The sequence below is a fragment of the Hemicordylus capensis genome, chromosome 4 (genome assembly GCF_027244095.1).
Source record: "Hemicordylus capensis ecotype Gifberg chromosome 4, rHemCap1.1.pri, whole genome shotgun sequence".
Classification (NCBI taxonomy): domain Eukaryota; kingdom Metazoa; phylum Chordata; class Lepidosauria; order Squamata; family Cordylidae; genus Hemicordylus; species Hemicordylus capensis.
Window position 1 is genome coordinate 182,045,164 of NC_069660.1, and position 25,426 is coordinate 182,070,589.

General features: G+C 44.5%; 1 protein-coding gene across 2 annotated transcripts in view; it reads left to right on the plus strand.

Moving 5' to 3' along the window:
- The first annotated feature begins 3,781 nt into the window (after positions 1-3,781).
- The window catches only part of CLPTM1L (CLPTM1 like), a 42,498-nt gene continuing 20,853 nt past the window's right edge, over positions 3,782-25,426 (plus strand). Inside the window, exons 1-8 of one of the 2 annotated variants that reach the window (XM_053246528.1) lie at positions 3,782-4,163; positions 10,584-10,684; positions 16,535-16,724; positions 17,661-17,809; positions 20,996-21,074; positions 21,836-21,953; positions 23,100-23,194; positions 24,904-24,988. In XM_053246528.1, the coding sequence (XP_053102503.1) occupies positions 3,981-4,163; positions 10,584-10,684; positions 16,535-16,724; positions 17,661-17,809; positions 20,996-21,074; positions 21,836-21,953; positions 23,100-23,194; positions 24,904-24,988 (1,000 nt within the window). In that variant the 5' untranslated portion in view covers positions 3,782-3,980. The remainder of the gene's footprint in view (positions 4,164-10,583; positions 10,685-16,534; positions 16,725-17,660; positions 17,810-20,995; positions 21,075-21,835; positions 21,954-23,099; positions 23,195-24,903; positions 24,989-25,426) is intronic. The other variant, XM_053246529.1, reaches the window with a different exon arrangement.

The window sequence follows — 25,426 nt, forward strand, 5'->3', positions numbered from 1 at the left end:
GAGGTTGTTCCAAAGCCGAGGGACCACAACCGAAAAGGCCCTGTCTCTAGTCCCCGCCAACCGGCTCTCTGTTTATTTATTTATTAAATTTCTATCCCGCCCAAACATACGTCTCTGGGCAGCTAACAAAGACATATGTTTGGGCGGGATATAAATTTAATGGCGGGACCATGAGCAGGGCCTGAAACGATGAGCGAAGGACCCTGGCAGATTCATATGGGTGAATGCGGTCTGACAGGTACCCCGGCCCCAAGCTGTGTAGAACTTTAAAGGTCAAGACAGCACCTTGAATATAGCCCGGGACTGGTAACCTATGAAGCTGCTGCACCCACGAGCATCCTTGTAGCAGCATTCTGAACCAGCTGAAGCTTCCAAACAGTCCTCAAGGGCAGCCCCATGTAGAGCGCATTGAAGTAGTCCAATCTGGATGTTACCAACGCATGAATCAGGTCCGACTTCTCCAAGTAGGGTTTCAGCTGGCGTACCAGCTGTAGTTGATAAAAGGCGCTCCTGCACACCTCTGCCACCTGAACATCCAAGGACAACATCGGGTCCAGAAGCACCCCGAAACTGCAGACTTTGTCTTTGAGAGGGAGTGTGACCCCGTCCAAGACCAGATTTCCCTCATTACTCAGATGATCAGTTCTACCGATCCAGAGCACTTCTGTCTTATCTGGATTAAGTTTCAGCTTGTTTGCCCCCATCCAGTCCAGAACAGCCTCCAAGCCCCGGTTCAGAGCATCCACTGCCTCCCTGGTGTCTGATGACTTAAAAGATAGGTAGAGCTGGGTGTCATCAGCATATTGATGGCACAGCAGCCCACACCTCTCCTAGGGGGTTCATGTAAATGTTAAACAGCATGGGGGACAAAATAGATCCTTGTGGTAGGGATGTGCACGGAACTGGTTTGGAGGCCATTTATGAGCCTCTGAAACTGTTTGAACAGTGGCCAGTTCTGCAGGTTCGATGGTGGGGGTTGCGGCTTTAACAGCGGGAGAGGATGCACACACAAACACACCCCGGCCACGTTTCCGCCACCTGCGCTCGGTTCCTTAAACATTCCCTGGGGCAGCAGTGTACCTCCCTGCCGCCCCCTTCACTACATTTACCGGAATTACCTGGAAGTAGCAGATGCGCCTGCATGCATCGTGCGTGCATGCCTGGCGTGTGCGACGTGTGCATCCGCTACTTCCAGTAAATGTGGTGAAGCAGGCAGCAGGGAGGTACACTGCCACCCTAGGAGATGTTTAAGGAACCGAGCGCCGGCGGTGGGTTGGGGGGGGGTAAAGTGCATCCTCCCCTGCCTTTAAAGCTGCACACACACACCCCACTTCGAACTGGCCACTGCCAGTTCCGTGCACTGCTCTACCTTGTGGCACCCATCATACAGTTTTCTACATCCCCATAAGTTTCTAGTCTCTGAACAACTTACATTCTACTATCCTTTTTTTACTGGAACTATGTCAGAATACATGAGAAATAGAATGAGAATGTAGAGAGAGAAATAGTACATAGGTTACCAGTACACATAGGAACAGGCACTTATTAAATGCTCTCATGGTGAATGCAAAGATTTTTGTGATGTCTGAATGTATTTGTCCATCTACAAACATCCCAATAAAAAACAAGCCCTGTTCATTTCTGCAGCTGTTGGAATGGTCACTTTAACCTGGATATAACACCTTTTTGCTGATTTCATGCCATTTGAAGGTAAGAGCAGAATTGAGTGCCCTTTGCATTTTTTAAAAAAACCCCGTAATTTGTATGCATTATGCAACTATTTGTGTAAGCTATTTATGCAATTTGTTTGACTTGTGGCCATGGGAATGCAGCTATGCACGCACTACAACCTTTTAAAGGATTTTGCTAGGTATTATCTACACACTTAAATGCATGTCTAGGAACTTGCTTTTTAAAAATGTTGAGATTCTTAGGATGCTGAATTCTGTAGCCAATACAGATTCCTGCAGCTGCCATAGCCTTATTCACATATTATGTTCAATGCATGTACAATTTGCATACATGGCATGCACAGACGGTTATACACACATGTTCACATGTATAGTACTTTCTGTCAGTACTCTGCATTTGAGTGGAGCCTGTATCCAGGTGGACTATTGAAATGAACATATGTACAGTCATTCATGCAAAAACATGTTACATGTGTACAGTGTCCTTCCTGTATGCACACTGTTTGAATAGGACATGTTTGAATAGGACTGTTTGACTAGGACAATAGGAGCTGTAATTTGCCATTCGAGATAAGGCTTCTGCAACACATAAGCCTGATTCAGACATTAAGCTGTACGAGTGCACACGTCTATTAACTTGTACAAGTGTTTGTGTGAATGACTTGTGTTTATTTTTAAAGTGAACCTGAATACAGGCCCTTCAAATCCATAGTAAGGATGTGGACAAGCTATTTGGAGCAATGAGGCCTACCACCTGTTCTCTTGACCCTTGCCCATTGAGATCATCTGGAGAGGTTTGTCTGGTTGCCACTGGCTTGTCTGGTGGCTACTCAGGGACGAGCCTTCTCCATTGCTGCCCTCAGGCTTTGGAACACACATCCTGCTGAAATAATAGCCTCTCCATCTCTTACAACTTTTAAAAAGGCAGTCAAGATGCATTTGTTCACCCAGGCTTTTAATTTGATATTGTTTCAATTGTGTTTTTAACAGTTTTAACGTTTTAAATTTTAATTGTTGAAATGTTTTAATATTTTTATCTGTTGTTTTTATTGTTTTGTTGTAAACCGCCCAGAGACTTGGGTTTGGAGCGGAATACAAATGTGCTAAATAAATAAATAGTACAGGTAGGAAGTGTTCATTGTTAACTGCCTTCAGCATAATATGTGAATGACTGTACAGATCTGTACCTTTTGTTTTTAGATTTGGAGCCCTTTAGGGACAGGAATCTATCTTATTTATTAATTATGTATTTCTTGTATGTAAACTGCTTTGGGAACTTTTGTCAAGAGGATTATATAACTATGTAGTAGTAGTACCTGTACACTCATGAGTGTTGAACATAACATGTGAATATACCTATAGTTTATTGTGTGGAGGGAATTTTTTAAAGACTCCCCACTTAGATAAGTCTTAATGGTTTCATTGCATGAGTTTAAATTGATTATTTAATATTCATGTATATGTAATTTAATATAATTCTGAAGGGGAAAAGGTGTAATATGTACAGGCGTCATAGCAAACACATCTTGAAGAAGCATTTCCTTCTGTGTTTGAGAAGGAATACCTCTTCTAAAGGGACACCTATCACCCATGGACTTGTAGTTTACTTTAAAAGTATTTTAAATATAAAAATCTGCCTAATTAGGGGTAACCCATTAAAGACATTACAGTGTGACACTCATTCACACATTACAGTCAGCACTCGTACAATGAGTGTATAGTGTACAACGGAACAGATCTGTACACAGGTACAGTTTATTCATACCTCCCGTGGAACCCAGGCGCAGCAGTAGTACACTTCCTATCTACACCATTCTATCAGTATTCATTTCAAAACGAACACAGGTAAAGTCATTCACATACAAACATGTACTTGTGAGTTTGTACACTCAAATGTCTGAACAGGGCTTTGGCGTGGAGTAGCATTTTAGGACATTTACATTACATTACATTAATCAAGCCCGTCCGACAGCAGAGGAAGGGAGGCGCGATAACGCTTTGCAGCACAAGGAAGCAGACGAAGTCGGCCTACGTTCCAGGAAGAGGTCGGACTACGTTTCCCAGCATGCCGTGCGCGGAGACAGGTTTGTTTCCGTTGCTGAGGGAAGAGGGAGAACTGAGCGGAGGGAAGCGGCCTGGCCAGCTGGCCTGATCGTGTTGGGCGCCGCCGGCCCCGGTCTTGGAGCCGTCAGCGCCTGGCTCGCCCGCGGGCTGCTCTTGCTGCTGCTGCCGCTGCCTGTGGCGAATGGTCGATGCCGGTGGCGGCCGCTGTGCCGGTGAGGGGGGGCGATGCTGCCGAGGCGCAGCTCGCTGACGGGGCTGGCGGTGGGGCTGTTCGCCGTCTACGTGGCGCACACCTGCTGGGTGATGTACGGGATCGTCCATACTCGGCCCTGCCTCGCTGCCGCCCGCGACGGGGAAGGGAGCGATGGCTGTATCCGGCCTTACTTGGCGCGACGGCCCAAGTTGCAGGTGAGGCGCTTGGCCGGGTCGTCTTCCTGCCTCCCGTCCCCTCTCCCAGGCCGGGGGCAAAGAGCTGCAGACAGATGCAAAAGTCCTTCCCAAGCGATGCTGCCTGATGTTGCGGGGGAAATGCTCGGTGCCGCCGCCGTCTTCTTTTCGGGTGTGGGCGGGAGGGGGGAGGAGAACACGTCATTCGAAAGGCTGGTGGCTAAGGTAGAACTTAGCACAGTATACGATTTTAAAAAAATAATCTAGAATTCTCTTGTGATCTATCGATGTGTTTTAAATTTACAAAGCAAGGATCTCCTTAAGAATTGCGGCATAATTGAGCTGTGTTCGGTGATCCAGGGTGTGCATTAAGTACGCAAGATGCCCTGTGCTGGACCAGTTCAAGGCCCGCTTAGCTCATCTGTTTTGGCAAGGGTCTCTGCAACCGGCAGGTGCTGATGTGTCCCTGGAAACTGGCCACTGCTGAGCTAAGAGTCTGAGCTGGGAACAAGGAAGCACCTTCCTTCCAAACTCAGATCTTGCATCTGCCATGAAACAAACTCAGTGGCCTTAAGTTACTGTATCCTTTAGCGTTGGTTCCCTATCCTCCATCCGATCTGGAATATAGGAATGATGATTACAATGATCTTATGGAACTGTTGTAAGGTGTCAGCAACTGTAAGGGGGTGGATTCCCGCCTCCCCCCTTTGCTAGATGTGGAAGCAGATGAATAGCATTTGCAATAGTAGGATGTCGCAGGCCATTTAGTAATCATAGGGTCATTAGGCCTTGGCTAGTCAATTCCCTTGTTAATTGCCAACTAGCAAAACTCACTTCTGGTGAGCTGTAAGGATTATTTTGCTTTGAACTCAGTCTATAGTCCTATCTACATTTTAAGTGTTATTATATCATTGACTATGGACACTTTTCTGTTGCCAGCAGTTACTGGGAAATAGCACTTTATTTTTGCATTTTGCAGGGTTGAGGGTTGTATAACATGCATCCTTTTAGGGGGCTTGGGTAGTTTTTTCTCCAGATTCGTAGGCACAAGAATATCAGTGTTCTTTTAATAAGTGAGAAGCAAATTATGGGAACAAACCTTGCACAAAAAAGGTAGAGGAATTACATTTGTAGTACTAGTTTAGCAATAGTGTAGACACAATTAATCACTTGGACACAAACACAAAAAGTCAGTCAGTCAAAGATAAATTATTTAACCAGGCAAGTTATTACAAAGTTGCTTCATCATGAATAGATAAAATCAAACATTAAATAAAACTGCACCCAAAGTAAGATCAAGCAAATAAAGTGCATCTGGATCACCCCTATGTTTGCAGCACATCTTTAAGACATTTGTGTATTATGACAACGTACTGCATTTGTTAATATGTGTCTGGTTCTCAACTTCTGTGCAGCTACAGTAGGTTTTGCAACTCTGAATGTAATATATTTCCCTTCGTTGGACAAAAGATCAATTATTTTAAGTAGAGCACCAGAATTAGCCAAAACAACCACGCAACAATGATTCAGTGAATTTCTTCCTCATTCAGTGTTGATATCCCAATAGAGAGATATTGCAGGGACTCTCTGCGAATAAAAAGGTTCTGATCTTAAGTGGCCTTTCAGTATATTTCCTCAAGGTATTGTGTAAGCATAGCTGTTCTTGCACTAAGAATCTCAGTGCAAAAAGACATTACACAGAGCAGAATGTTTTGATGAGAAAGATATGGAGAAAACAAGGAAGAATGACTTGTTTTCAATTAAATTGACTTTATAACTTTTTTTCTTGGCATGGTCCAAATATTGGTTCTTAAGATTTTGAGATTTGATGCTAAATTTAGGCTGCAGTCCTATGCACACTTTCCTGGGAGTTAATCCCACTAAACGTAGTGCGATTTCTGAGTAATCATATATAAGTGGACCTCAATATTCATGGAGGTTCCATTCTGTTCCGGGCTGCAGCCACAGATATGGAAACCACGAATATTGAGTTACATAGGAAACATAGGAAACTGCCATATACTGAGTCAGACCATTGGTCTGTCTAGCTCAGTATTGTCTTCACAGACTGGCAGCGGCTTCACTAAGGCTGCAGGCAGGAATCTCTCTCAGCCCTATCTTGGAGAAGCCAGGGAGGGAACTTGAAACCTTCTGCGCTTCCCAGAGCGGCTTCATCCCCTGAGGGGAATATCTTGCAGTGCTCACACATCAAGAGTTAAGGGAACCTATAGGATTGTGGGGGTTATGTTCCCAGTCGGCCAAAAATTGGCCAAATTTCACGGGGGTTGGAGCTTCTTATCTTGCTCTGCTGCTCTCCCGAGTCATGCTGTAGCCTGAAATAGGCTGAAAATCTGCATTCCTCCCTCCTATTGTAGCTCCATTGAAGAAAATGGTGGCTGGAAATTACCTCCGAAATTATTTCCGTCCACTTCCAATCCATGGATACGTGAGGTTGTCATGTTTTTGTTTTGTTTCGTTTTTTGTGCAGATATAGAATCCATGGATAATGAGGTCCATGTGCATAGGACTGCATTCTTCGGACATTTTCTGTTCATATTGGTTTATCCATGATTGGTTTTTTAAATTGAATTCTACTCTGCACACTGAGCATTTTCTCAGTTGTAATGAGTTGTAATCAATTTTTAGGAGCTTAAATTGGTACAGAAATGGTTCCATAAAGTAGTACATTACAATATAGAATTTTACTGGCAAAAAACATGTCTCCACCCTAACATAGGCCGTGTGGATCTGAGAAGAGCGTTAAAAGTTGTTCTGTGGAATTTCTAGGAGTTCTGCCTCTTGATCTCCAAATCCCAGTTCCCTGTGATAAGTGGGGAATATGAACTTCAACTACAAAGGGCAGAAGAAATTAAGCTTTCTTCTGGCAAAGCCAAGAACTACTTCAGACACTGTTGAAACGTGGCAGAAACTAGATGGCTAGTCCTGTTGCCTGTTTGAGAAAATGTTCTCCAAGTAGTTAACAGTATGTAGCAGTTGGTATTTAGGCAAATTGTAAGAAAAGAGTAGTAAGATTTAGGATAAGATATGGATTAATTAATATAGAGCAGGATATCACAATAGGCAAGCTGACAGACTTGCAAAAGGGCAAACATTTTTTATGCTGACAATGAGAAAATAGACATTGCTGAGATTGTTGAGGATGCTAATAGGGCAAATAGGGAGGTGAGTGGGGAAACTAACCCCCAAATAGAGACAAATGTAGTACAGCCTATGAGTAGTGCACAGGAAGACACACCCACACACTTGAGAGCTTTCCTAGCTGTGCTGGGGCCACATGCACAGCAGTGGGGAGTGAATCTTGACAATTTATTCTGGCTCCAAAAGTGCCCTGTGTCACCTAAAAATATGCCCTTGAGAGCTACACAACCCTCAGGGGTTGCTTACCTGTGTAATTCTGCTATCAGTTTGCCCATTCTGATATCCTAAAGGTGAAGTGTGTTGAGTTGGTGTCAACTCCTGGCAACCACAGAGTCCAATGGTTGTCTTTGGTAGAATACAGGAGGGGTTTACCATTGCCATCTCCTGCACAGTTTGAGATGATGCCTTTCAGCATCTTCCTGTATTTCTGCTGCCCGATATAGATGTTTACCAGTGGGGATTCTAACTGGCAACCTCTGGCTTGCTAGTCAAGTCATTTCCCTGCTGCGCCATTAGGTGGCTTCTAATATCCTACTCTGTATTAATTGTGAGGCTGTGCAGCCACAGTGGGAGTGAAGAAGCTCTCTGTGTGGGCACATCTTCCTGGCACACTACCAGTAGGCTGCTCTGGCTGTCCTCCAGTGAAACATCAAGACCAAGATGAGATACTGGGAAAAGGTACTATGGGTTCATTGTTCCCTCTGAGGCATGCACATGTGCTGACACATTTTTTGATGTCCGCTCAGTTAATTTTAGATCCCACTCAGGTTGAAGCAGAAAGGTCCCACTCTGAATGCACATGGGTACACGCTGCCTTGATACTGTTGTCCAGATCAAAACTCATTCTGCACACAGATTGAAAAAAATTAGAGAGTACACTGTATGGGTTCGAAGCAGTCAGCATAAAGGATCTTTTCTTGTTCAGGGTTCAGAAATATATGCTTGTTCAGTGGCAGCACAAAAGTGGACAAATACTCAAATTCCAAAACAAAAGTATAAAGGCTTTATGAGGCTTTTGCAACCAGGTGCCTTGCATTTTCCAGGACCTTTCCTGCTATAGGAAAGCCCCAATCCAACAACACCATATTAGTTCATTTTCTTTGCAGTAGCTTGGCCACGTGACTGGAGTAAGGGAGAAGAGCAATTGCAAATTTGTCTTAGTGAAGTGGGCTGGCTAAGGGAGATGGGGATGTGGGGCAGGGAAGGAAATAAAGGAGAAAGTGAAATGGTCGGTATGGATGTTTCTTGCTCCTCCTCCAGAATGGTAGATTGCTGTTCTCTATGTCCCATCCAGTTCTACCAGCTTATTGTGCTGCAGGAGCAGAAATTAGGAAATGTTATTACTGGCAATCTGAAGTCATGAGCAGAAGAAAGAAATAGAACTGCAGTGTCTGTTCTATATTTAATTGTAAAACAGACTTGTAAGGGAGCACAGTGCCATCTAGTCCAATACATACTTGTTTGATCAGTCTGCCACAATGTGTGCCATGAATTCCATAAGCAGGTGGCTACAGGTGCCGAGAACTTGGGCAAATATGCTAAGACCATATGCTTGGAAGGAAAGGCAACTTCCATCCCATGAGAGTGAACAGTCTGGGGGAGAATTCTATATCGGTCCCAAATATGGAGATCAGTCAAGAACTGAGAGCCAGTTCTTCCTCTCCCTGAGCAGCCTGGTTGCCATTTCTCTCTGGTCTTGTCCCATGTTGCTGTGGTGAAATTTGAAATGGGGAAACCATGAGAGAGGTGTATGGTGTGGTTACTTCCCATACCAGTACTGTTGGTTCTCTTCCAGGCATGGTGGGGAAAGCCATGTCCTATACACATCCTGAGTAATTGCTGCATTTCAGTTGTTACCAAAGCCATATAGGATGTGACTAGACAGAAGCTGCAACCATGCTGCTGAGGTAACAGAACAACAGGCCCTCAGTTGAATAAAATGCCCCCACTGAAGTTATCTCAAGGGAACTGGTTGCCTACCCTAACACCTCTCAACTTCATAAGAACAGCCCTTCTGGATCAAGCCCAAGGCCCTTCTAGTCCAGCATCCTGTTTCACACAGTGGCCCACCAGATGCTGCTGGAAGCCACAGGCAGGAGTTGAGGGCATGTCCTCCCTCCTGCTGTTACTCCCCTGAAACTGGTACTCAGAGGCATCCTGCTTTTGAGGCTGGAGGTGGCCTGTAGCCCTCTTACTAGTAGCCGCTGATAGACCTCTGCTCCATGACGTTATCGAAACCCCTCGTAAAACCATCCAGGTTGTTGGCTGTCACCACATCTTGTGGCAGAGAATTCCACAAGTTGATTATGTGTTGTGTGAAAAAGTACTTCCGTTTGTTGGTCCTAAATTTTCTGGCAATCAATTTCATGGGATGACTCCTGGTTCTAGTATTATGTGAGAAGGAGAAGAATTTCTCTCTATCCACTTTCTCCACACCATGCATGATTTTAGAGACCTCTATCATGTCTCCCCGCAGTCGTCTTTTTTCTGAACTAAATAGCCTCAGATGCTGTAACCTAGCCTCATAAGAAAGGTGCTCTAGGCCCCTGATCATCTTGGTTGCCCTCTTCTGCACCTTTTCCAGTTGGATTGTGGCAGTTCCTTGTCTACCAAGCCCAGGATAAGCAAAGAGAGACTGTTGTTACCTTGTCCTGCTCAACAATAGAACTGATAAGTGCCAAAGACCTTGAGTGAACTTTTCCTGACCATTTCAGGCATTGTGTCCTCAGCTTCCTGAATGCCATGTGTGCTCTTCTTTCCCTGAAGCAGGAGGGGAAAACTCTAAATCTAATTAAACAGACTGCACAACATTTAAACCACCAAGCTGAACATTGCACACCAGCCCATGTATTATGGTCCACCAGGTGCTTGACAGCCTCCCAATTTCTGCAGCTCCAGGCAGCCAACAGAAATAGAAGATTTAACAAGATTTAGTACATGGGCTGGTGGGCTGCATTTGTCTTAGTGGGTTGTGGGAGTTACTTTGTCAGGTTCGGAGTAGAGTGTGTGGGAGGCGAGAAAAGAAGGAAGAGGCAGTAAGTTTCCTACTCTTTTTCTTGAGTTTGACCAAAGCATGTGTGCATTGGTCAGGCTGACTGGAGCTGAGCAGCATGCATAATTATCCTGTCACTGCAAAACAAAGGGAGACAGTGAATGCTAGTAACTACAAGGTCATGGAAGTCTATTCCTTTTCAGAACCCAGCAGAGTTCAAGCTGTATAAGGTAACGTGATGGAGACAAGTATTTGTGCAAGCATAACGGTTTACTCCACTTCTGTTTCAGCTAAGTGTTTACACAACCACAAGATCAAATATAGGCACTGAGAACAATATTGATCTGGTTCTGAACGTGGAGAACTTTGACGTTGAGTCCAAATTTGAAAGGTATTGTGCATTTATTTGATTATTTTGTAGAAACTGTGTCTCTTTGCAAGTGTGGGTGTGATCTAACCAAAGCTGAGTGCTTTGTATCCTATTTATTTTAGTGGGAGAGGTAAGCATGTACTTAACACTTTTAAAAAATCAAATATATCTATGCAGAGAGAATAAATATATATAGTCTTTATATATAGATTATTTATATCTATATATAAATACTATATAGAGAGAGATGTAAATAAATATTTATAAATACTTTATAAATATAAAGAGGATGACTAGCAGCAAGGTGGATGGACTCGATTACAACAGTAATGAATGCAGCACTGAGAGACCTTAAAGGCCAGATTGAAGACAGATCATCCTGGAGAGAATCTATCTACAGGTGAAACTCGAAAAATTAGAATATCGTGCAAAAGTTCATTAATTTCAGTAATGCAAATTAAAAGGTGAAACTGATATATAAGATAGACGCATTACATGCAAAGCGAGATAAGTCAAGCCTTAATTTGTTATAATTGTGATGATCATGGCGTACAGCTCATGAGAACCCCAAATCCACAATCCCAGAAAATTAGAATATTGTGAAAAGGTTCAACAGTCTAGGCTCCAGGTGTCCCACTCCAGTCAGCTAATCAATCCATAACACCTGCAAAGGGTTCCTGAGCCTTTAAATAGTCTCTCAGTCTGGTTCATTAGGAATCACAATCATGGGAAAGACTGCTGACTTGACAGTTGTGCAGAAAACCATCATTGACACCCTCCATAAGGAGGGAAAGCCTCAAAAGGTAATTGCAAAAGAAGTTGGATGTTCCCAAAGTGCTATATCAAAGCACATTAATAGAAAGTTATGTGGAAGGGGAAAGTGTGGAAGAAAAAGGTGCACAAGCAGCAGGGATGACCGCAGCCTGGAGAGGATTGTCAGGAAAAGGCCATTCAAAAGTGTTGGGGACTTTCACAAGGAGTGGACTGAGGCTGGAGTTAGTGCATCAAGAGCCACCACACACAGACGGATCCTGGACATGGGCTTCAAATGTCGTATTCCTCTTGTCAAGCTGCTCCTGAACAACAAACAACGTCAGAAGCGTCTTACCTGGGCTCAAAAAAAAAAAAGAACTGGTCTGTTGCTCAGTGGTCCAAAGTCCTCTTTTCTGATGAGAGCAACTTTTGCATCTCATTTGGAAACCAAGGACCCAGAGTCTGGAGGAAGAATGGAGAGGCACACAATGCAAGATGCTTGAAGTCCAGTGTGAAGTTTCCACAGTCTGTGTTGATTTGGGGAGCCATGTCATCTGCTGGTGTTGGTCCACTGTGCTTCATTAAGTCCAGGGTCAACACAGCCGTCTATCAGGAGATTTTGGAGCACTTCATGCTTCCTTCCGCAGACGAGCTGTATGGGGATGCTGACTTCATTTTCCAGCAGGACTTGGCACCTGCCCACACTGCCAAAAGTACCAAAACCTGGTTCAATGACCATGGGATTACTGTGCTTGATTGGCCAGTAGACTCGCCTGACCTGAACCCCATAGAGAATCTATGGGGCATTGCCAAGAGAAGGATGAGAGACATGAGACCAAACAATGCAGAAGAGCTGAAGGCTGCTGTTGAAGCATCCTGGTCTTCCATAACACCTCAGCAGTGCCACAGGCTGATAGCATCCATGCCACGCCACATTGAGGCAGTAATTGCTGCAAAAGGGGCCCAAACCAAGTACTGAATACATATGCATGCTTATACTTTTCAGAGGTCCGATATTGTTCTATTTACAATCCTTGACTTCTTGGTTTCATGTAATATTCTAATTTTCTGGGATTGTGGATTTGGGGTTCTCATGAGCTGTACGCCATGATCATCACAATTATAACAAATTAAGGCTTGACTTATCTTGCTTTGCATGTAATGCGTCTATCTCATATATCAGTTTCACCTTTTAATTTGCATTACTGAAATTAATGAACTTTTGCACGATATTCTAATTTTTCGAGTTTCACCTGTATGTGGTTGCTAAGAGTCGACACCGTCTTGATGGCACTTAATCAATCAATCAAATACACACACACACACACACACACACACACACACTCTATCGTATCTATCGTATCTATCGAATACCTAAATAGAAAGACGCCTGAAAATGTACATAGATAGCATTGTTAATATTATCTGTAGCATAACTCAGAGTTTGACAAATTCCAGGTACCAGGGAGCCATGGCACTTAGGAATTTAACTGTGGTGCCTAGAGGTAGAGTTATTTAATAAAATCTATTTTTCCAAGGTATAGGGAGGTCATCCTCAATGTGATGGGACAGTCAACATGACAGGACAATCATCCTCATCAGGCTCTGCATGCCCCAAGACAGGGCCAATCAAATTTCAGGCAGGCTAGTAGCTAGGTTAGCCACCTAATGGCTAGGGATGTGCACAGAACCGCGGAGGCGCGGTTTGGCGCCAAGGGGGGGGTCTCGCTTTAAGGGGGGTGTACTTATCCCTCCTGCCGCTTATCCCCCTCTAGCGCTCCATTTTTCTGCAAAGCTTTCGGGACGGCAGCATTCCTCCCTGCTGCCCTTGCCCCATCGTTTGCAGGAAATAGCGGAAGTAGCCGCCGCACGCACGTTTGCCTCGCACGTTGTGTGCTTGCATGACATGCGTGACGTGCACACACAGTGTGCGCGGTGGGTGCATGGCAGCGGGCGCATATGCAGCAGCTACTTCTGCTATTTCCTGCAAACGACGAGGGCTGGGGCAGCAGGGAGGAACGCTGCCACCCCCAAAACTTTGCAGAAAAATGGAGCACCGGAAGGGGAAAAGTGTCAGAGGGATAAGTACAACCCCCCACCCTTAAAGCGAGACACACACACCCCGGCCTCGAACCGCTGGACCGGGCCACGTTCAAACTGGTTCAGAGGCCTCTAAAATGACCTCTGGACCGGTTCAGGCACATCCCTACTAATGGCTTAGTGGGGAAATGTTTGACTATCAAACAAGAGGTTGCCGGTTCAAATCCCCGCCGGTACACCTATATCGGGCAGCAGCAATATAGGAAGATGCTGAAAGGCATCATCTCATACTACTCACGAGGAGGCAATGGTACCCCTCCTGTATTCTACCAAAGACAACCACAGGGCTCTGTGGTCACCAGGAGTCAAAACCGACTTGATGGCACACTTTACCTTAGTAGCTAGGTTATGTAGCTGTCAGTCAATCCCCAGTTCCGGTCCTGTCTTGCTCCATTAGACAGCTCTTGGTTCTTGATATTAGACTATTTCAGGCTAGTTATTTTCTGTTCTATTTACCTTTCCATTTTTCTGTGTGCAAGGGTGGGAAGGGAGTCATTATTTGTTTGGTTACCTACTAAATTGAGAATTTTTAATTTTTTTATTGGCACAGTAATTTTCTTTATTTGCCTTGTTTTCTGTTGAACACCTTTGGCTCAAATTATGGCACCTTCCCACATATGGGTTATGCTCAAAGGTTCCCTTTCTGAGGGATCTCTGTCATAATCTAGGGGCAGAGACACCAGGAGGGTACTCTTCTCGTCCACCAAAAGGATCAGATTGGTCTCCCCTCAACGCAATTGCATGCCTTTCAACCTGACTGAAAGGGCCAGGACATCAGGTTACTGCGGTTACTGCTGCCGCGAAGGAAAAGCCCATTAAAAAGTGGCAAAGACGACTTAACATGTTAAAGAGGCGGAGGGGGCTAAAAAGAAAGTGAAGTGTGCTTTAGGGGGAACTCCCCTCAGCAAAAGGCTGTGGTGCCTAGACTAGGATATTCAGAGGTAGAGTTATTTAATAAAACCTGTATTTGTCCCTGGCAACTCTGTTTCTGTTCTAAGTATGCAACTTGTAAAGGGGATGAAGAGAAGCCTATTTGCCCTCCACAAAGTCTGTCACTGAATCCTGTAATTTTGTCAAGTGTCTATCCTTTGGCTCCTAGCTCCAAATAAAATTTGTCAAGACCTGACATGGAAACACCATTTGCTTAAATCTCTCTCAGTGCAATTACTGGGTCTTAAAGGTGCTTACCTTTGGCTAGATCATGCCCCATATTTTTCATAGAAGACTTCTGAGCCATAATACTCTACTTACATGTTCTAGAAATCTAATTAATGCTGATAGGATTTGCTTCCAGACAAGTGTGCCTAGACTGCATTTCTAAGCCCATCTATTTTGATCTCATGTGGGCACAGTTTGTATATGGTATAGGTGCAGGGCTCTGCAAATTTTAGCTCAGCTTACTAGCTAATCCCATTTTTTTGTGGTCACTCCATTCCCTTCCCCCCATACCATGTCCAGAGAACTCTGGGAATTAAAGGTTCTTGCCCTCATACTGGTCATTTGCAGAGGACACAAATAATGCCTTGCTGATGCTTCTTGCAAAAGCTCAACAGGAAAAGAAAGAACTTGCCCCTTCCACCTTTCTCCTCCTAAGTTCTCTCTGGAGGAAAGAGGGGATAGTTTCTCTTCATTTCCATTGGTCTTTCACAGGAGACAAAAGCAGTGAGGCATTGCTGGTGCTTTGTGAAAATCCAGTTCACAGGAAGAGAACCACTTTTCCTTTCCCCCATGAAGAACAAGGGAGGAAAGGAGAAGAGGCATCTCTCCTCCAAACAGGAAGCATAGAGGCACTTGCCACATGGGGGAGGGGCTGTTAGGCAGGTACAGGAATTTATGGAATCCGGTGTAGGTGAAATTTCATCTCCGATTTAAATAGTATCAGAGAAGATTTTTGTCTACTTCAAACATGGCAGTTAAAAATGATAGTAATTCTAAAATGTTTTATTGGAACAAAATCAAAGAACGATACATACTGTGACCTGACAAATTAGAACTCAAGATCCCAACAGGAAAACCCATCTGTTACTTAGGAACACAGGAAACTGCCTTATACTGAGTCAGACCATTGGTACATCTAGCTCAGTATTGTCTACACAGACTGGCAGCGGCTTCTCCAAGGTTACAGGCTGGAGTCTGTCTCATCCCTATCTTGGAGATGCCAGGGAGGAAACTTGGACCCCTCTACATGCAAGCATGCAGGTGCTTTTCCCAGAGTGACCCCATCCCCTAAGGCAGGGATTCTCAATGTTGGGTCCCCAGATGTTATTGGACTTCAACTCCCATAATCCCCAGCCCCAGTGGTCTTTGGTTGGGGATTATGGGAGTTGAAGTCCAATAACATCTGGGGACCCAACGTTGAGAATCCCTGCCCTAAGGGGAATACCTTACAGTGCTCACACGTAGTGCTCCCATTCAAATGCAAACCAGGGCAGATGCTGCTTAGCAGGACAATTCATGTTTGTTACCACAAGACCAGCTCTCCTCCATCTAAAAGGCATTTCCAAGTTACTTTTTTCAGTAATCTGGAACTAGGAATGTACCTGAACCGCGGTTCGAGCACTTTTAGGGAAATTGTACCGGGAACTTTAAGGAAAAGGAGAGCGGGTCCTTACCTGCTCTCCGCCACCCCATGCAGCTTCCTGCTGGGGCAGCATGCATCCCAATAACCCTCCACGTGGTGTCAGCACGGACATGGCATCTGTGCCTGCCCAGGTACCATTTGCATGGTCAACAACACCATGCTGCCCATGCAAATAGTGCCCACCCATGTGCTGCACGGGTGGTTATGGGGATGAACGCCACCCTAGCTAGAAGCTGTATGGGGCGGCGGCAAACATGTGAGGACCACACTTTGGGCACATCCCTATATGGAACTTTAAAAATTTGTAAAGTATCTAAACTTAACTTTATTCAAAACTTTAAGTGCCAATAATCCTGTTTAATGTAAAACTGATATAATTGTATTCCACGGTTAGGACCAAGTGTGTTATTTATGCAGTGTATATTTTTATTTTTTAGAACAGTTAATGTATCTGTACCAAAGAAAACACGAAATAATGGGACATTATATGCATACATATTTCTTCATCATGCTGGAGTTCTGCCTTGGCATGATGGCAAACAGGTGCATATAGTAAGTCCCCTGACTACTTATATGGTCCCTAAACCAGAAGAAATCAATCTTCTCACTGGAGAATCTATCACCCAGGTGAGTTTTACCGTCTTGCTGGTAGATTTGTGACATTCTGCAGTGTTCCTAAGGACATGCCATACCCTGCTCTTCCCTATGTGCAAACATGCTTAGGAGTCAGACATGCACATGCCTCACTTAATGACAACCAGAACTGTGACAGTGAGTTGCTGTGATGTGGAAACATCTTGTGAATTTTGGGGTGACTTTTCTTTTTCTTTGCATTGCATGCAGTTCCATTTAAGCCCTGAACCAAGTTCCTTCCCCTCACCACTTTGTAGAACCTGGCAAGTTCAGTATCATTCTCAGTATTAGAAACAACTTGTATTTATGAACTACTGACTCCATCTCAGGGCAAGCTGACAAAAAAGTTAGTTCATCTGTTGTTAAGCTCACAGTTTTGAGGTTTCCCCTCAGCTGTGATATTTGCTTAAAGCTGGAATCCTGCAGAGGAGGACAGGAGCTTTATTCTGATGAGAATGTAATGGCTGCACGTTATAGATGGGACGACAAGAAGTTAGAGTCTGCAAGTGGTCATTCCCAAATTGACAATGCAAAGCAGAGCTGTACAACTTCAGCCTTTCAGCGAATGCCACTACAACTCCCATCATCCTGACTTGGCCACTGTGGCTGAGGATAAGGGAGCTGTAGTTGGAGGACCAAAGTTGTGCAGCAGTGTTCCCTCTAACAGGGATTCCCAGAGGTTGTTGACTACAACTCCCAGAATCCCCAGCTGCAATGGCTTTTGCATGGGGATTCTGGGAGTTGTAGTCAACAACCCCTGGGAATCCCTGTTAGAGGGAACACTGTTGTGCAGCCCTGCCTTACAATCCATAAGTGATCATGACCAAATTGACAGCTATTTAGCCATGTTTCTGCTGCAGCTGCAATAAACCGAGATTTAGAAAGTTTATTCATTCTTGTGTTCTGTTTTGTCTCTCTTTTTCTATTGAGAAGCAAATTGAAGCGGAAAAAAAGCAGACATATGCCCTCGATGAGCCCGTCTCACACTGGCGGTCCAGGTTGACCTTAAATGTTATGGTGGAAGACTTTGTCTTTGATGGATCCTCCCTCCCTGCTGATGTGCACAGATACATGAAAATGTAAGCTGCTGCTGATACCTTTTTGTTGTTACCCTTAAAAACATGCCCGCCCTCATTGGATATTGGCTAAAGAACAGTTACGTAATATCATGGCTTAGGTTAACACATGGAGGTTTGTTATTAAAAGAGAGGCTATTTGTTGAATGCTTTTGAAGTCACAGTGCCCCCCATTTTAACAGTGCCTTTAGCAAATGGCTTCATATTTGAAAATGTATTTTAAACTTGGCGTTTTTGCAGTCAATTGCATCACCACTGTTTAATATTTCCTTTGCTCTGTAGAGTGTGGTGATGTTGAAGTGACATGCTGTCATGGTAGACTTGTAGTAGAGTTGGTAAATTATTGGACTTGAACCAGGGATTTCCTGAGTTAAAGTCCTCACTCGACCATGAAGCATGTTTGATGGCCTTGGTCAAGTCACCATCTCTCAGATAAAGTACCTCAAGTTGCCAGGGATAAAATGGGATAACCCCATGTACAGTGCCCTGAGGAACTTCAAGAAAGGTGGGATATGAATGTAATTTACTTACAGCACTTGACTTTAGATGTGTGAATTTTATGTCTACTTAACTGTTTAGAACCCTAGTAAAAAACTAGCTTTTCCAAGGCCACTTTTAACAGGAAAGTCAAAAATGAACCGCTAACTCCCTTCCCCCAGAACTGCCACAGATACTAATCACCCACCAACATCTCTTTTTCTCTGGGGTTGGCAGTCTGGAGGGCAGGTTATGCATAGGGCCTTCCAGTTGCTGACCCTTCATGTGAGGCATGCCTGCTCTCAGTAAGGGCCAGTTAGGTGGGGGAGGACAGTCTTGGGGTCTTGAGAAGAGATTGCAATGTTAAGTGAATATTCAGGTTTTTTCCTCAGTTACAACACCAAAACTACTAAACCAGTATTAATCCAATCTCTTAAAAAGTTGGAGGGACTCATATTCAGCATACTAAAATTTGTTCTGGGTACAGTGTCCACATAATTTCTCTGGGCCTAGTACAAACTTGTAACTTAAGTCCCCTTTGCTCTCCCCAAAAAGCCTTGCCTATTTTGGCAAAACTGGAGGAACGGTTGGTGTCCTTTTAGCTTCTTTAGGTCCCCTTCTTTAAACTCCATCTAGATAGGCGGTGCTGGGGAGGAGTCAGCTGTTGTGGTGCACATTGGCACCACCAGTGTTGGGAAATGTAGCCAGGAGGTCCTGGAAGCCAAATTTAGGCTGTTAGGTAGGGATTGAAAATAAAACTGCTAATATTATAATGCCTTGATACAGAATTATGGTGTGGCCACATTTGGAGTACTATTTACAGTGCTGGTTACCGTCCTCAGAAAGGAGATTATAGAACTTGAGAAGGTGCAGAATAGGGCAGTGAAGATGATCAGGGGCCTAGAGCACCTTCTTTACAAGGCAAAGGTACAACACCTGGGGCTTTTTAGTTTAGAAAAAAAGATGACAGAGGGGAGACATGATAGAGGTCTATAACATCATACAAAGTGTGGAGGAAGCCACGGAGGACAGGTCTATCAATAGCTGCTAGTCTGAGGGCTATAGGCCACCTCCAGCCTCAGAGGCAAGATGCCTCTAAATACCAGTTTCAGGGGAACAACAGTAGGAGAGAGGCCATGCCCTCACTTCTTGCCTGTGGGCTTCCCAGAAGCACCTGGTGGGCCACTGTGTGAAACAAGGACTAGATGGGCCTTGTGCCTGATCCAGCGGGGCTGTTCTTATGCTCTTATATTTCTGGCTCCAATTAAGGTTATGTATATTAATGATGTATGAGTGACAAGTGCCATTTAAACATTGTTCTTTCTCCCCGCGATCTGGTGTCTGTTCTTAAATGTACTCAGAAGACCAGAGGCCCAACCCATTGACTCTCCGATGTTCTGAGTTCTATACATAATATCAGCAGCTCTGGTTCCCACTGTTCCTGCGATTGCAGTGTCCCTGATTATGACAGTGCTTGTTCATCCTTTTGCTGCTAGGTCTTGGCAACTCTTTTGGCTATGCATAGGACTTACTGGCAGGAACAAAGGGACTTTGGGCTCATTCTTGAGAGACAGAGGGAAATGCATTTCTGTCAAACTGCAAGGCCTAGGCAGGCCTGCTCAACTTAGGCCCAGCCAGCTGTTTTTGGACTACAACTCCCATAATCCCTAGCCACAGTGGCCAATAGCCAGGGGTTATGGGAGTTGTAGGCCAACATCTGCAGGAGGGCCAAAATTGAGCAGCTCTGGCCTAGAGTGTCCTGCAAACAAACTCTCCATTCTCAAGAAGTGCCTGGGCCAGCAGCAAGCTGTTCAGAATGCTCCAACAAATCTTACAAGACCTTGACATCTTATATGTATACAGGGAAATGAGTCGGCATAAACATGCTCAAGCATGATTTACAATTTAGCCTCCTTTTTTTCCTCCTCTTAATTATGGGCTTGCAGCTCAATCTAAGCCACTCCCCGAACTACTGGGCCTGGATAAAGTATCTCCCTCCCCGTGATAAAAGATATCAGATGATTTATTTTTCAGTTAGAATATCGTCATCAGCATCATTATAATTCTCTTAGCCTGCCATGCCATGCGTGAGGATGTGGCAAGGGCTATGCGTGCTGGCAGAGGAGGCACCTGAATAGGCTGGGCACTGGTTGGCCTGGCCGCTGGCAATGGCCACTGTGAGGAGGGGGTGACAGCGGCAGCAGCAGGCCTAGCCCAGCCGCAGCAAGGAAGGGGCGGGGCGGCCACGGCAGGCCCATGGCCACTGTGAGGAGGCGGCAGGGGCAGCCTAACCCGGCCGCGACGAGCCCATGGCTGCTGTGAGGAGGGGGAGGGGGCAGCAGCGTCAGTGGTGGCCTAGCCCGGCTGCAGCGAGGAGGCTGTGGAGGGGGAGGCGGGCCCGGTGAAGGCTGCGGAGGGGGCGGCAGGCCTGGCTGTGGTGAGGCGGCGGCGGCAGAAACCGTGAACCGCTGCTGGGGAGTGGCGGGGGAGAAGCGGCCTGGCGGGGAGTGGGGAGGAGAAGCGGGCAGGCATCAATGACCAGAGACTGGGTAGAAGCTGGTGGGGGAGCTTGATGGGGAGTGGAATGTACTACCGCACAGATGCTCTGTGCGGGATCAGCTAGTAATTATTTATTTCACAGCTACTTGTAAAATCCATTTTGTATAACTTTACGCTTGTATAATCCATTGTAAAATCCATTTTAAAACCTAGGGTCCAGTTGGGCAAGACGGTGCATTATCTTCCAATATTATTTATTGATCAGCTGAGCAACCGAGTAAAAGATTTAATAGTGAGTAACAGAATATGTCCTTTTAATTGTGGTGATATGTACTTGTCTGTTAATGAACATTCTCACAGTTTCTGCTACAGCAGAGACTTTGAAAAAAGCACACTCAAAACAAACTCTTTTGGGATGCCCCCCCTCCGCTTTTTCCAGGCTCACAGCCTGGTGTGCATGTAGGAGGGGGAACCCCATACAGTTGAATGGAGTCTCCTTTCACTCTTCTCCCTTTCCTGCTTGTTTTCTGCCACACACTTGCAGTGCTGTACACACCACAACACACACGGTCTTTGCACATATAGCATCCAACATCCCCACTCTTTTCCATGGCCAAGCACACAGGCTGCTGGCGCTTTGAACATGAGTAGACTACACACACCATGGGGAAGAATGGAGCAGATTAATATCATGATGATGACAGGCCCATATAGGCCTCTCATTCTAGAGAAGGACTGGACACATTGCAGTGTACTTAGCACTAATGTATCTGGGTGATTAAAAGGTTCCATTCAGCCTTATGGGGATTGCATCTGGTATGCACCTTGTATGAGATGTATCATGTCACATTTTTAAAAAACAAGTTCGTAGAGCTTTTTAAGATCTGGGAAATTTGAATCATTGAAAAGGGAATCTTTAATAGGTGTAAATCATTAATGTGCATATAAAGTAATTTGGGAACAAGTAAAACATTGTAATCTGACAACTGGTAATAGATGGGGGCGTTAATCACCTTGTTAAATCTTGCTGTTTTTTTGTTTCAACCCATCCAGATTATAAACCGTTCAACAACAGAGCTACCACTTACAGTGTCGTATGATAAAATATCTTTGGGAAAGCTTAGATTCTGGATCCACATGCAAGATGCCGTGTACTCCCTGCAGCAATTTGGTAGGCCTCTGTTACTGTTGGATTAAAAGGAGGGGAGCACTTTGTAAAGGGGATTGCTTGGAAATGTCTTCAAGCGTGTCCTCAAAGATCACAAATGCTTCTGGTTCTGAAAGTTTAGTTTTTGTACCATTCAGGAGTAAATATACTTTTTCTCCCTAAATTTAGCAACATACACACAACAAATGTGACACTTCTGACTGTAAGTGGAGATCAGCATGACTGGGTGTTGTGTATTTAAAACAAGGTTCTGCACATCATAAAGATGTTTTGGCAAAGAGTTCAGGCCTAGCTTCCTTCATGCTTGCTTGCTTGTTTAGGCAACTTTTTTCATAGAAAGGCATTCAGCCAGGTAAGCCCCCACCTGCAGTGTGCAGCGCTGTTGTGTGAACAAGCCTAATGTCTGAGCAAGAATTACTTTAATATTAACAAAATACTAATCTGGATCGTGTCCTGTGTTCTCCGGTGCCCACAACAGGTATAGTCCGAAGGCAATGCAGACTTTGTCATGTCTTCACTGGGAGGTGGATTGCACCCAGGATGTATTTTTTAGCCAGCTCTTAATGCATTTGATCACCCAGAATGTTGTGCAGTGTGTTATGTCACATATTTCATAATATGTTTCAAAGGCCGGAAAACATTGCCAGTAAAAGAACTCTGATTTTGCTGGCACCTTGCTTTCATAAAGTCATGTTGATCAATGTCAAGCGTAGGAAGCTGTCCTACACTGTCAGATCACTAATCAGTCTAGCCCAGTATTTTCTACATTGCCTGGCAGGAGCTCTCTCCATTCTCTTGCAGAAGTCTTTCCCCGTCCTGCTACCTCAAATTGTTTTAAGTAAAGATGCCAGAAATCCAACCCTAGGGCCTTCCACATGCAGTGCATAGGGTCTAACACGGAGTTATACCCTCCCCAACAGTCAAAGTGTTAGCGTCCTCCTCAGAATGAATCTATATTGGTGCTTCGTGGCTGAATTTGGGTGTATGAGCTGATGGCTGTAATTTTCCATTAATGTTACCTGCCTGGAAGTGTAAAGTGTGTGTGGGAGCATTTATTTTGATAACCTCAACTCTGAGCGGCTTAAAATTTGTAGGCACTTCAACCTCCACGCTCAAATAAACAGCATAGTGTCTTGTTTGTTCTTCCAGGCTTTTCAGAAAAAGATGCTGATGAAGTGAAGGGGATTTTTGTGGATACCAACCTCTATTTTCTTGCTTTGACATTCTTTGTAGCAGCATTCCATGTAAGTGGACCATGCATGTGTAAAGGTAAAGTGTGCCATCAAGTCGATTTCGACTCCTGGCGCCCACAGAGCCCTGTGGTTTTCTTTGGTAGAATACAAGAGGAGTTTACCATTGCCTCCTCCCGCGCAGTATGAGATGATGCCTTTCAGCATCTTCCTATATCACTGCTGCCCGATATAGGTGTTTCCCAGTGGAGATTTGAACCAGCAACCTTCTGTTAGTCAAGCATTTCCCCACTGTGCCACTTAAGGTGACCGTGCATGTGTAGGCACTGGTAATAGCTGTCTGATAGATGCTTAATACATGGGACTCTAAGCGCCTGCCTGGAATAGCACCAGTTCTGTTTGAGGCCATGTATAAATTAAAGTAGGAACATAGGCAGCTGCCATATACTGAATCAGACCATTGTTCTGTCTAGCTCAGTATTGTCTTCACAGATTGGCAGCAGCTTCTCCAAGGTTACAGGCAGGAATCTCTCTCAGCCCTATCTTGGAGAAGCCAGGGAGGGAACTTGAATTTGGTCTTCCCAGAGTGGCTCCATCCCCTGAGGGAATATCTGACAGTGCTCACTCTTCTAGTCTCCATTTCATATGCAATCAGAGCAGACCCTGCTTAGCTAAGGGGACGAGTCATGCTTGCTACCCCAAGACCAGCTCTCTTCTCCGTAGGGACAGAGGAAGAGAGATGGTGCAGTAGTGGCTAGTGAGCTGGGCTTAGACAAGGGAAAATGCCGGCTGAAACCCACCCTCATTCATTAATCTAGAGCTAGTCACTCTTTCTCCTCCTCACCTACCTCTTTGGTTAGATCTGTGAAGCCAAACTGCTGCTTTGAGTTTCTTGGAGGAAAAATTGCAAATAAACAGTAGCTAATAATAGGAGCATTGTATAGATAGATGTGACCTGTAATTATTATTATTATTTATTATTATTTATTATTATTATTATTATTATTATTATTATTATTATTATTTTACATTTATATCCTGCTCTTCCTCCAAGGAGCCCAGGGCGGTGTACTACATACTTGAGTTTCTCCTCACAACAACCCTGTGAAGTAGGTTAGACTGAGAGAGAAGTGACTGGCCCAGAGTCAGAGTCACCCAGCTAGTCTTATGGCTGAATGGGGATTTGAACTCAGGTCTCCCTGGTCCTAGTCCAGCACTCCAACCACTATACCACGCTGGCTCCCTGATGTGATGTAATGCTCTTTGATGTGACCTACAAGCCCCTGAAAAACCTCTTGGGATCTGAGCTTTCAGTTAGAAAGACAGTTTGAATCCTGAAAGTAAAGGAAAGCTTGAAAAATTAGATTGGATACATCAAGCATACAATGTTTTGAATACATCTGTAAATAAAGGCAATATGATATGTGTATATTTAAATGGCTTTTCATCTCAAATATCCGTCATATTTGAAAGGATAAGCGAAGCTTAAGATTAGCCATTCACCTGGTGGCCTCTGGCATGTGAGAGTCTCCTCTAGGCAAGTAGGCAGGCTAATATTTACAAACTGGAGGAGCTGTTTCTTGTCATCTTTCAGGCCATCAGTGTGCCACAGACATATGTACAACTTTTCAGCAGCTTCCCTGACTATATTGCAGGATAGTTTCTCTAGTGGACTTACTTGCAAAGCAATTCTAACTGTAAAACTGCTACTATGCTCCCTTGTAATGCCAGTTCTAAGCTGTGATGGTGTTTGGCACTTGCAGCTTCTCTTTGACTTCCTTGCATTCAAGAATGACATCAGTTTCTGGAAGAAGAAAAAGAGCATGATTGGCATGTCTACAAAAGCAGGTATAGTACATAGTGATTTACTTGGTTTTATATGCCATTTCCCCTTTGTTAACCAAGACAGTGTACCACCACCATGACAACTCTGCAGCAATGAGCATTTATAAATAAACCCAATTGTTACTAAAATAAACAGCACCAAAAATGACCAAAAAGCACCAAAAATTTAGTAGCAGCTAAAAATAACATTCCAATTAAAATCTGCAGATCAAGAGCTTGGGAGAGCAATGCTGCTTTAACCTGCTATCCAAAATTATGAGACGAGTTGGACCTCGGTAGGAGGGGCATTCCAGAAAGGTGGTGTTATCACCAAGAAGGCTTCTACCCTCTGCTCGTGTCATTTGAGCCTCCCAAAGTAAGGCCTTAAAGCAGATCCTCCCCAGTGACAAACAGATGAAGCTGCCTTATGTTGAGTCAGACCATTGGTCCATCTAGCTCAGT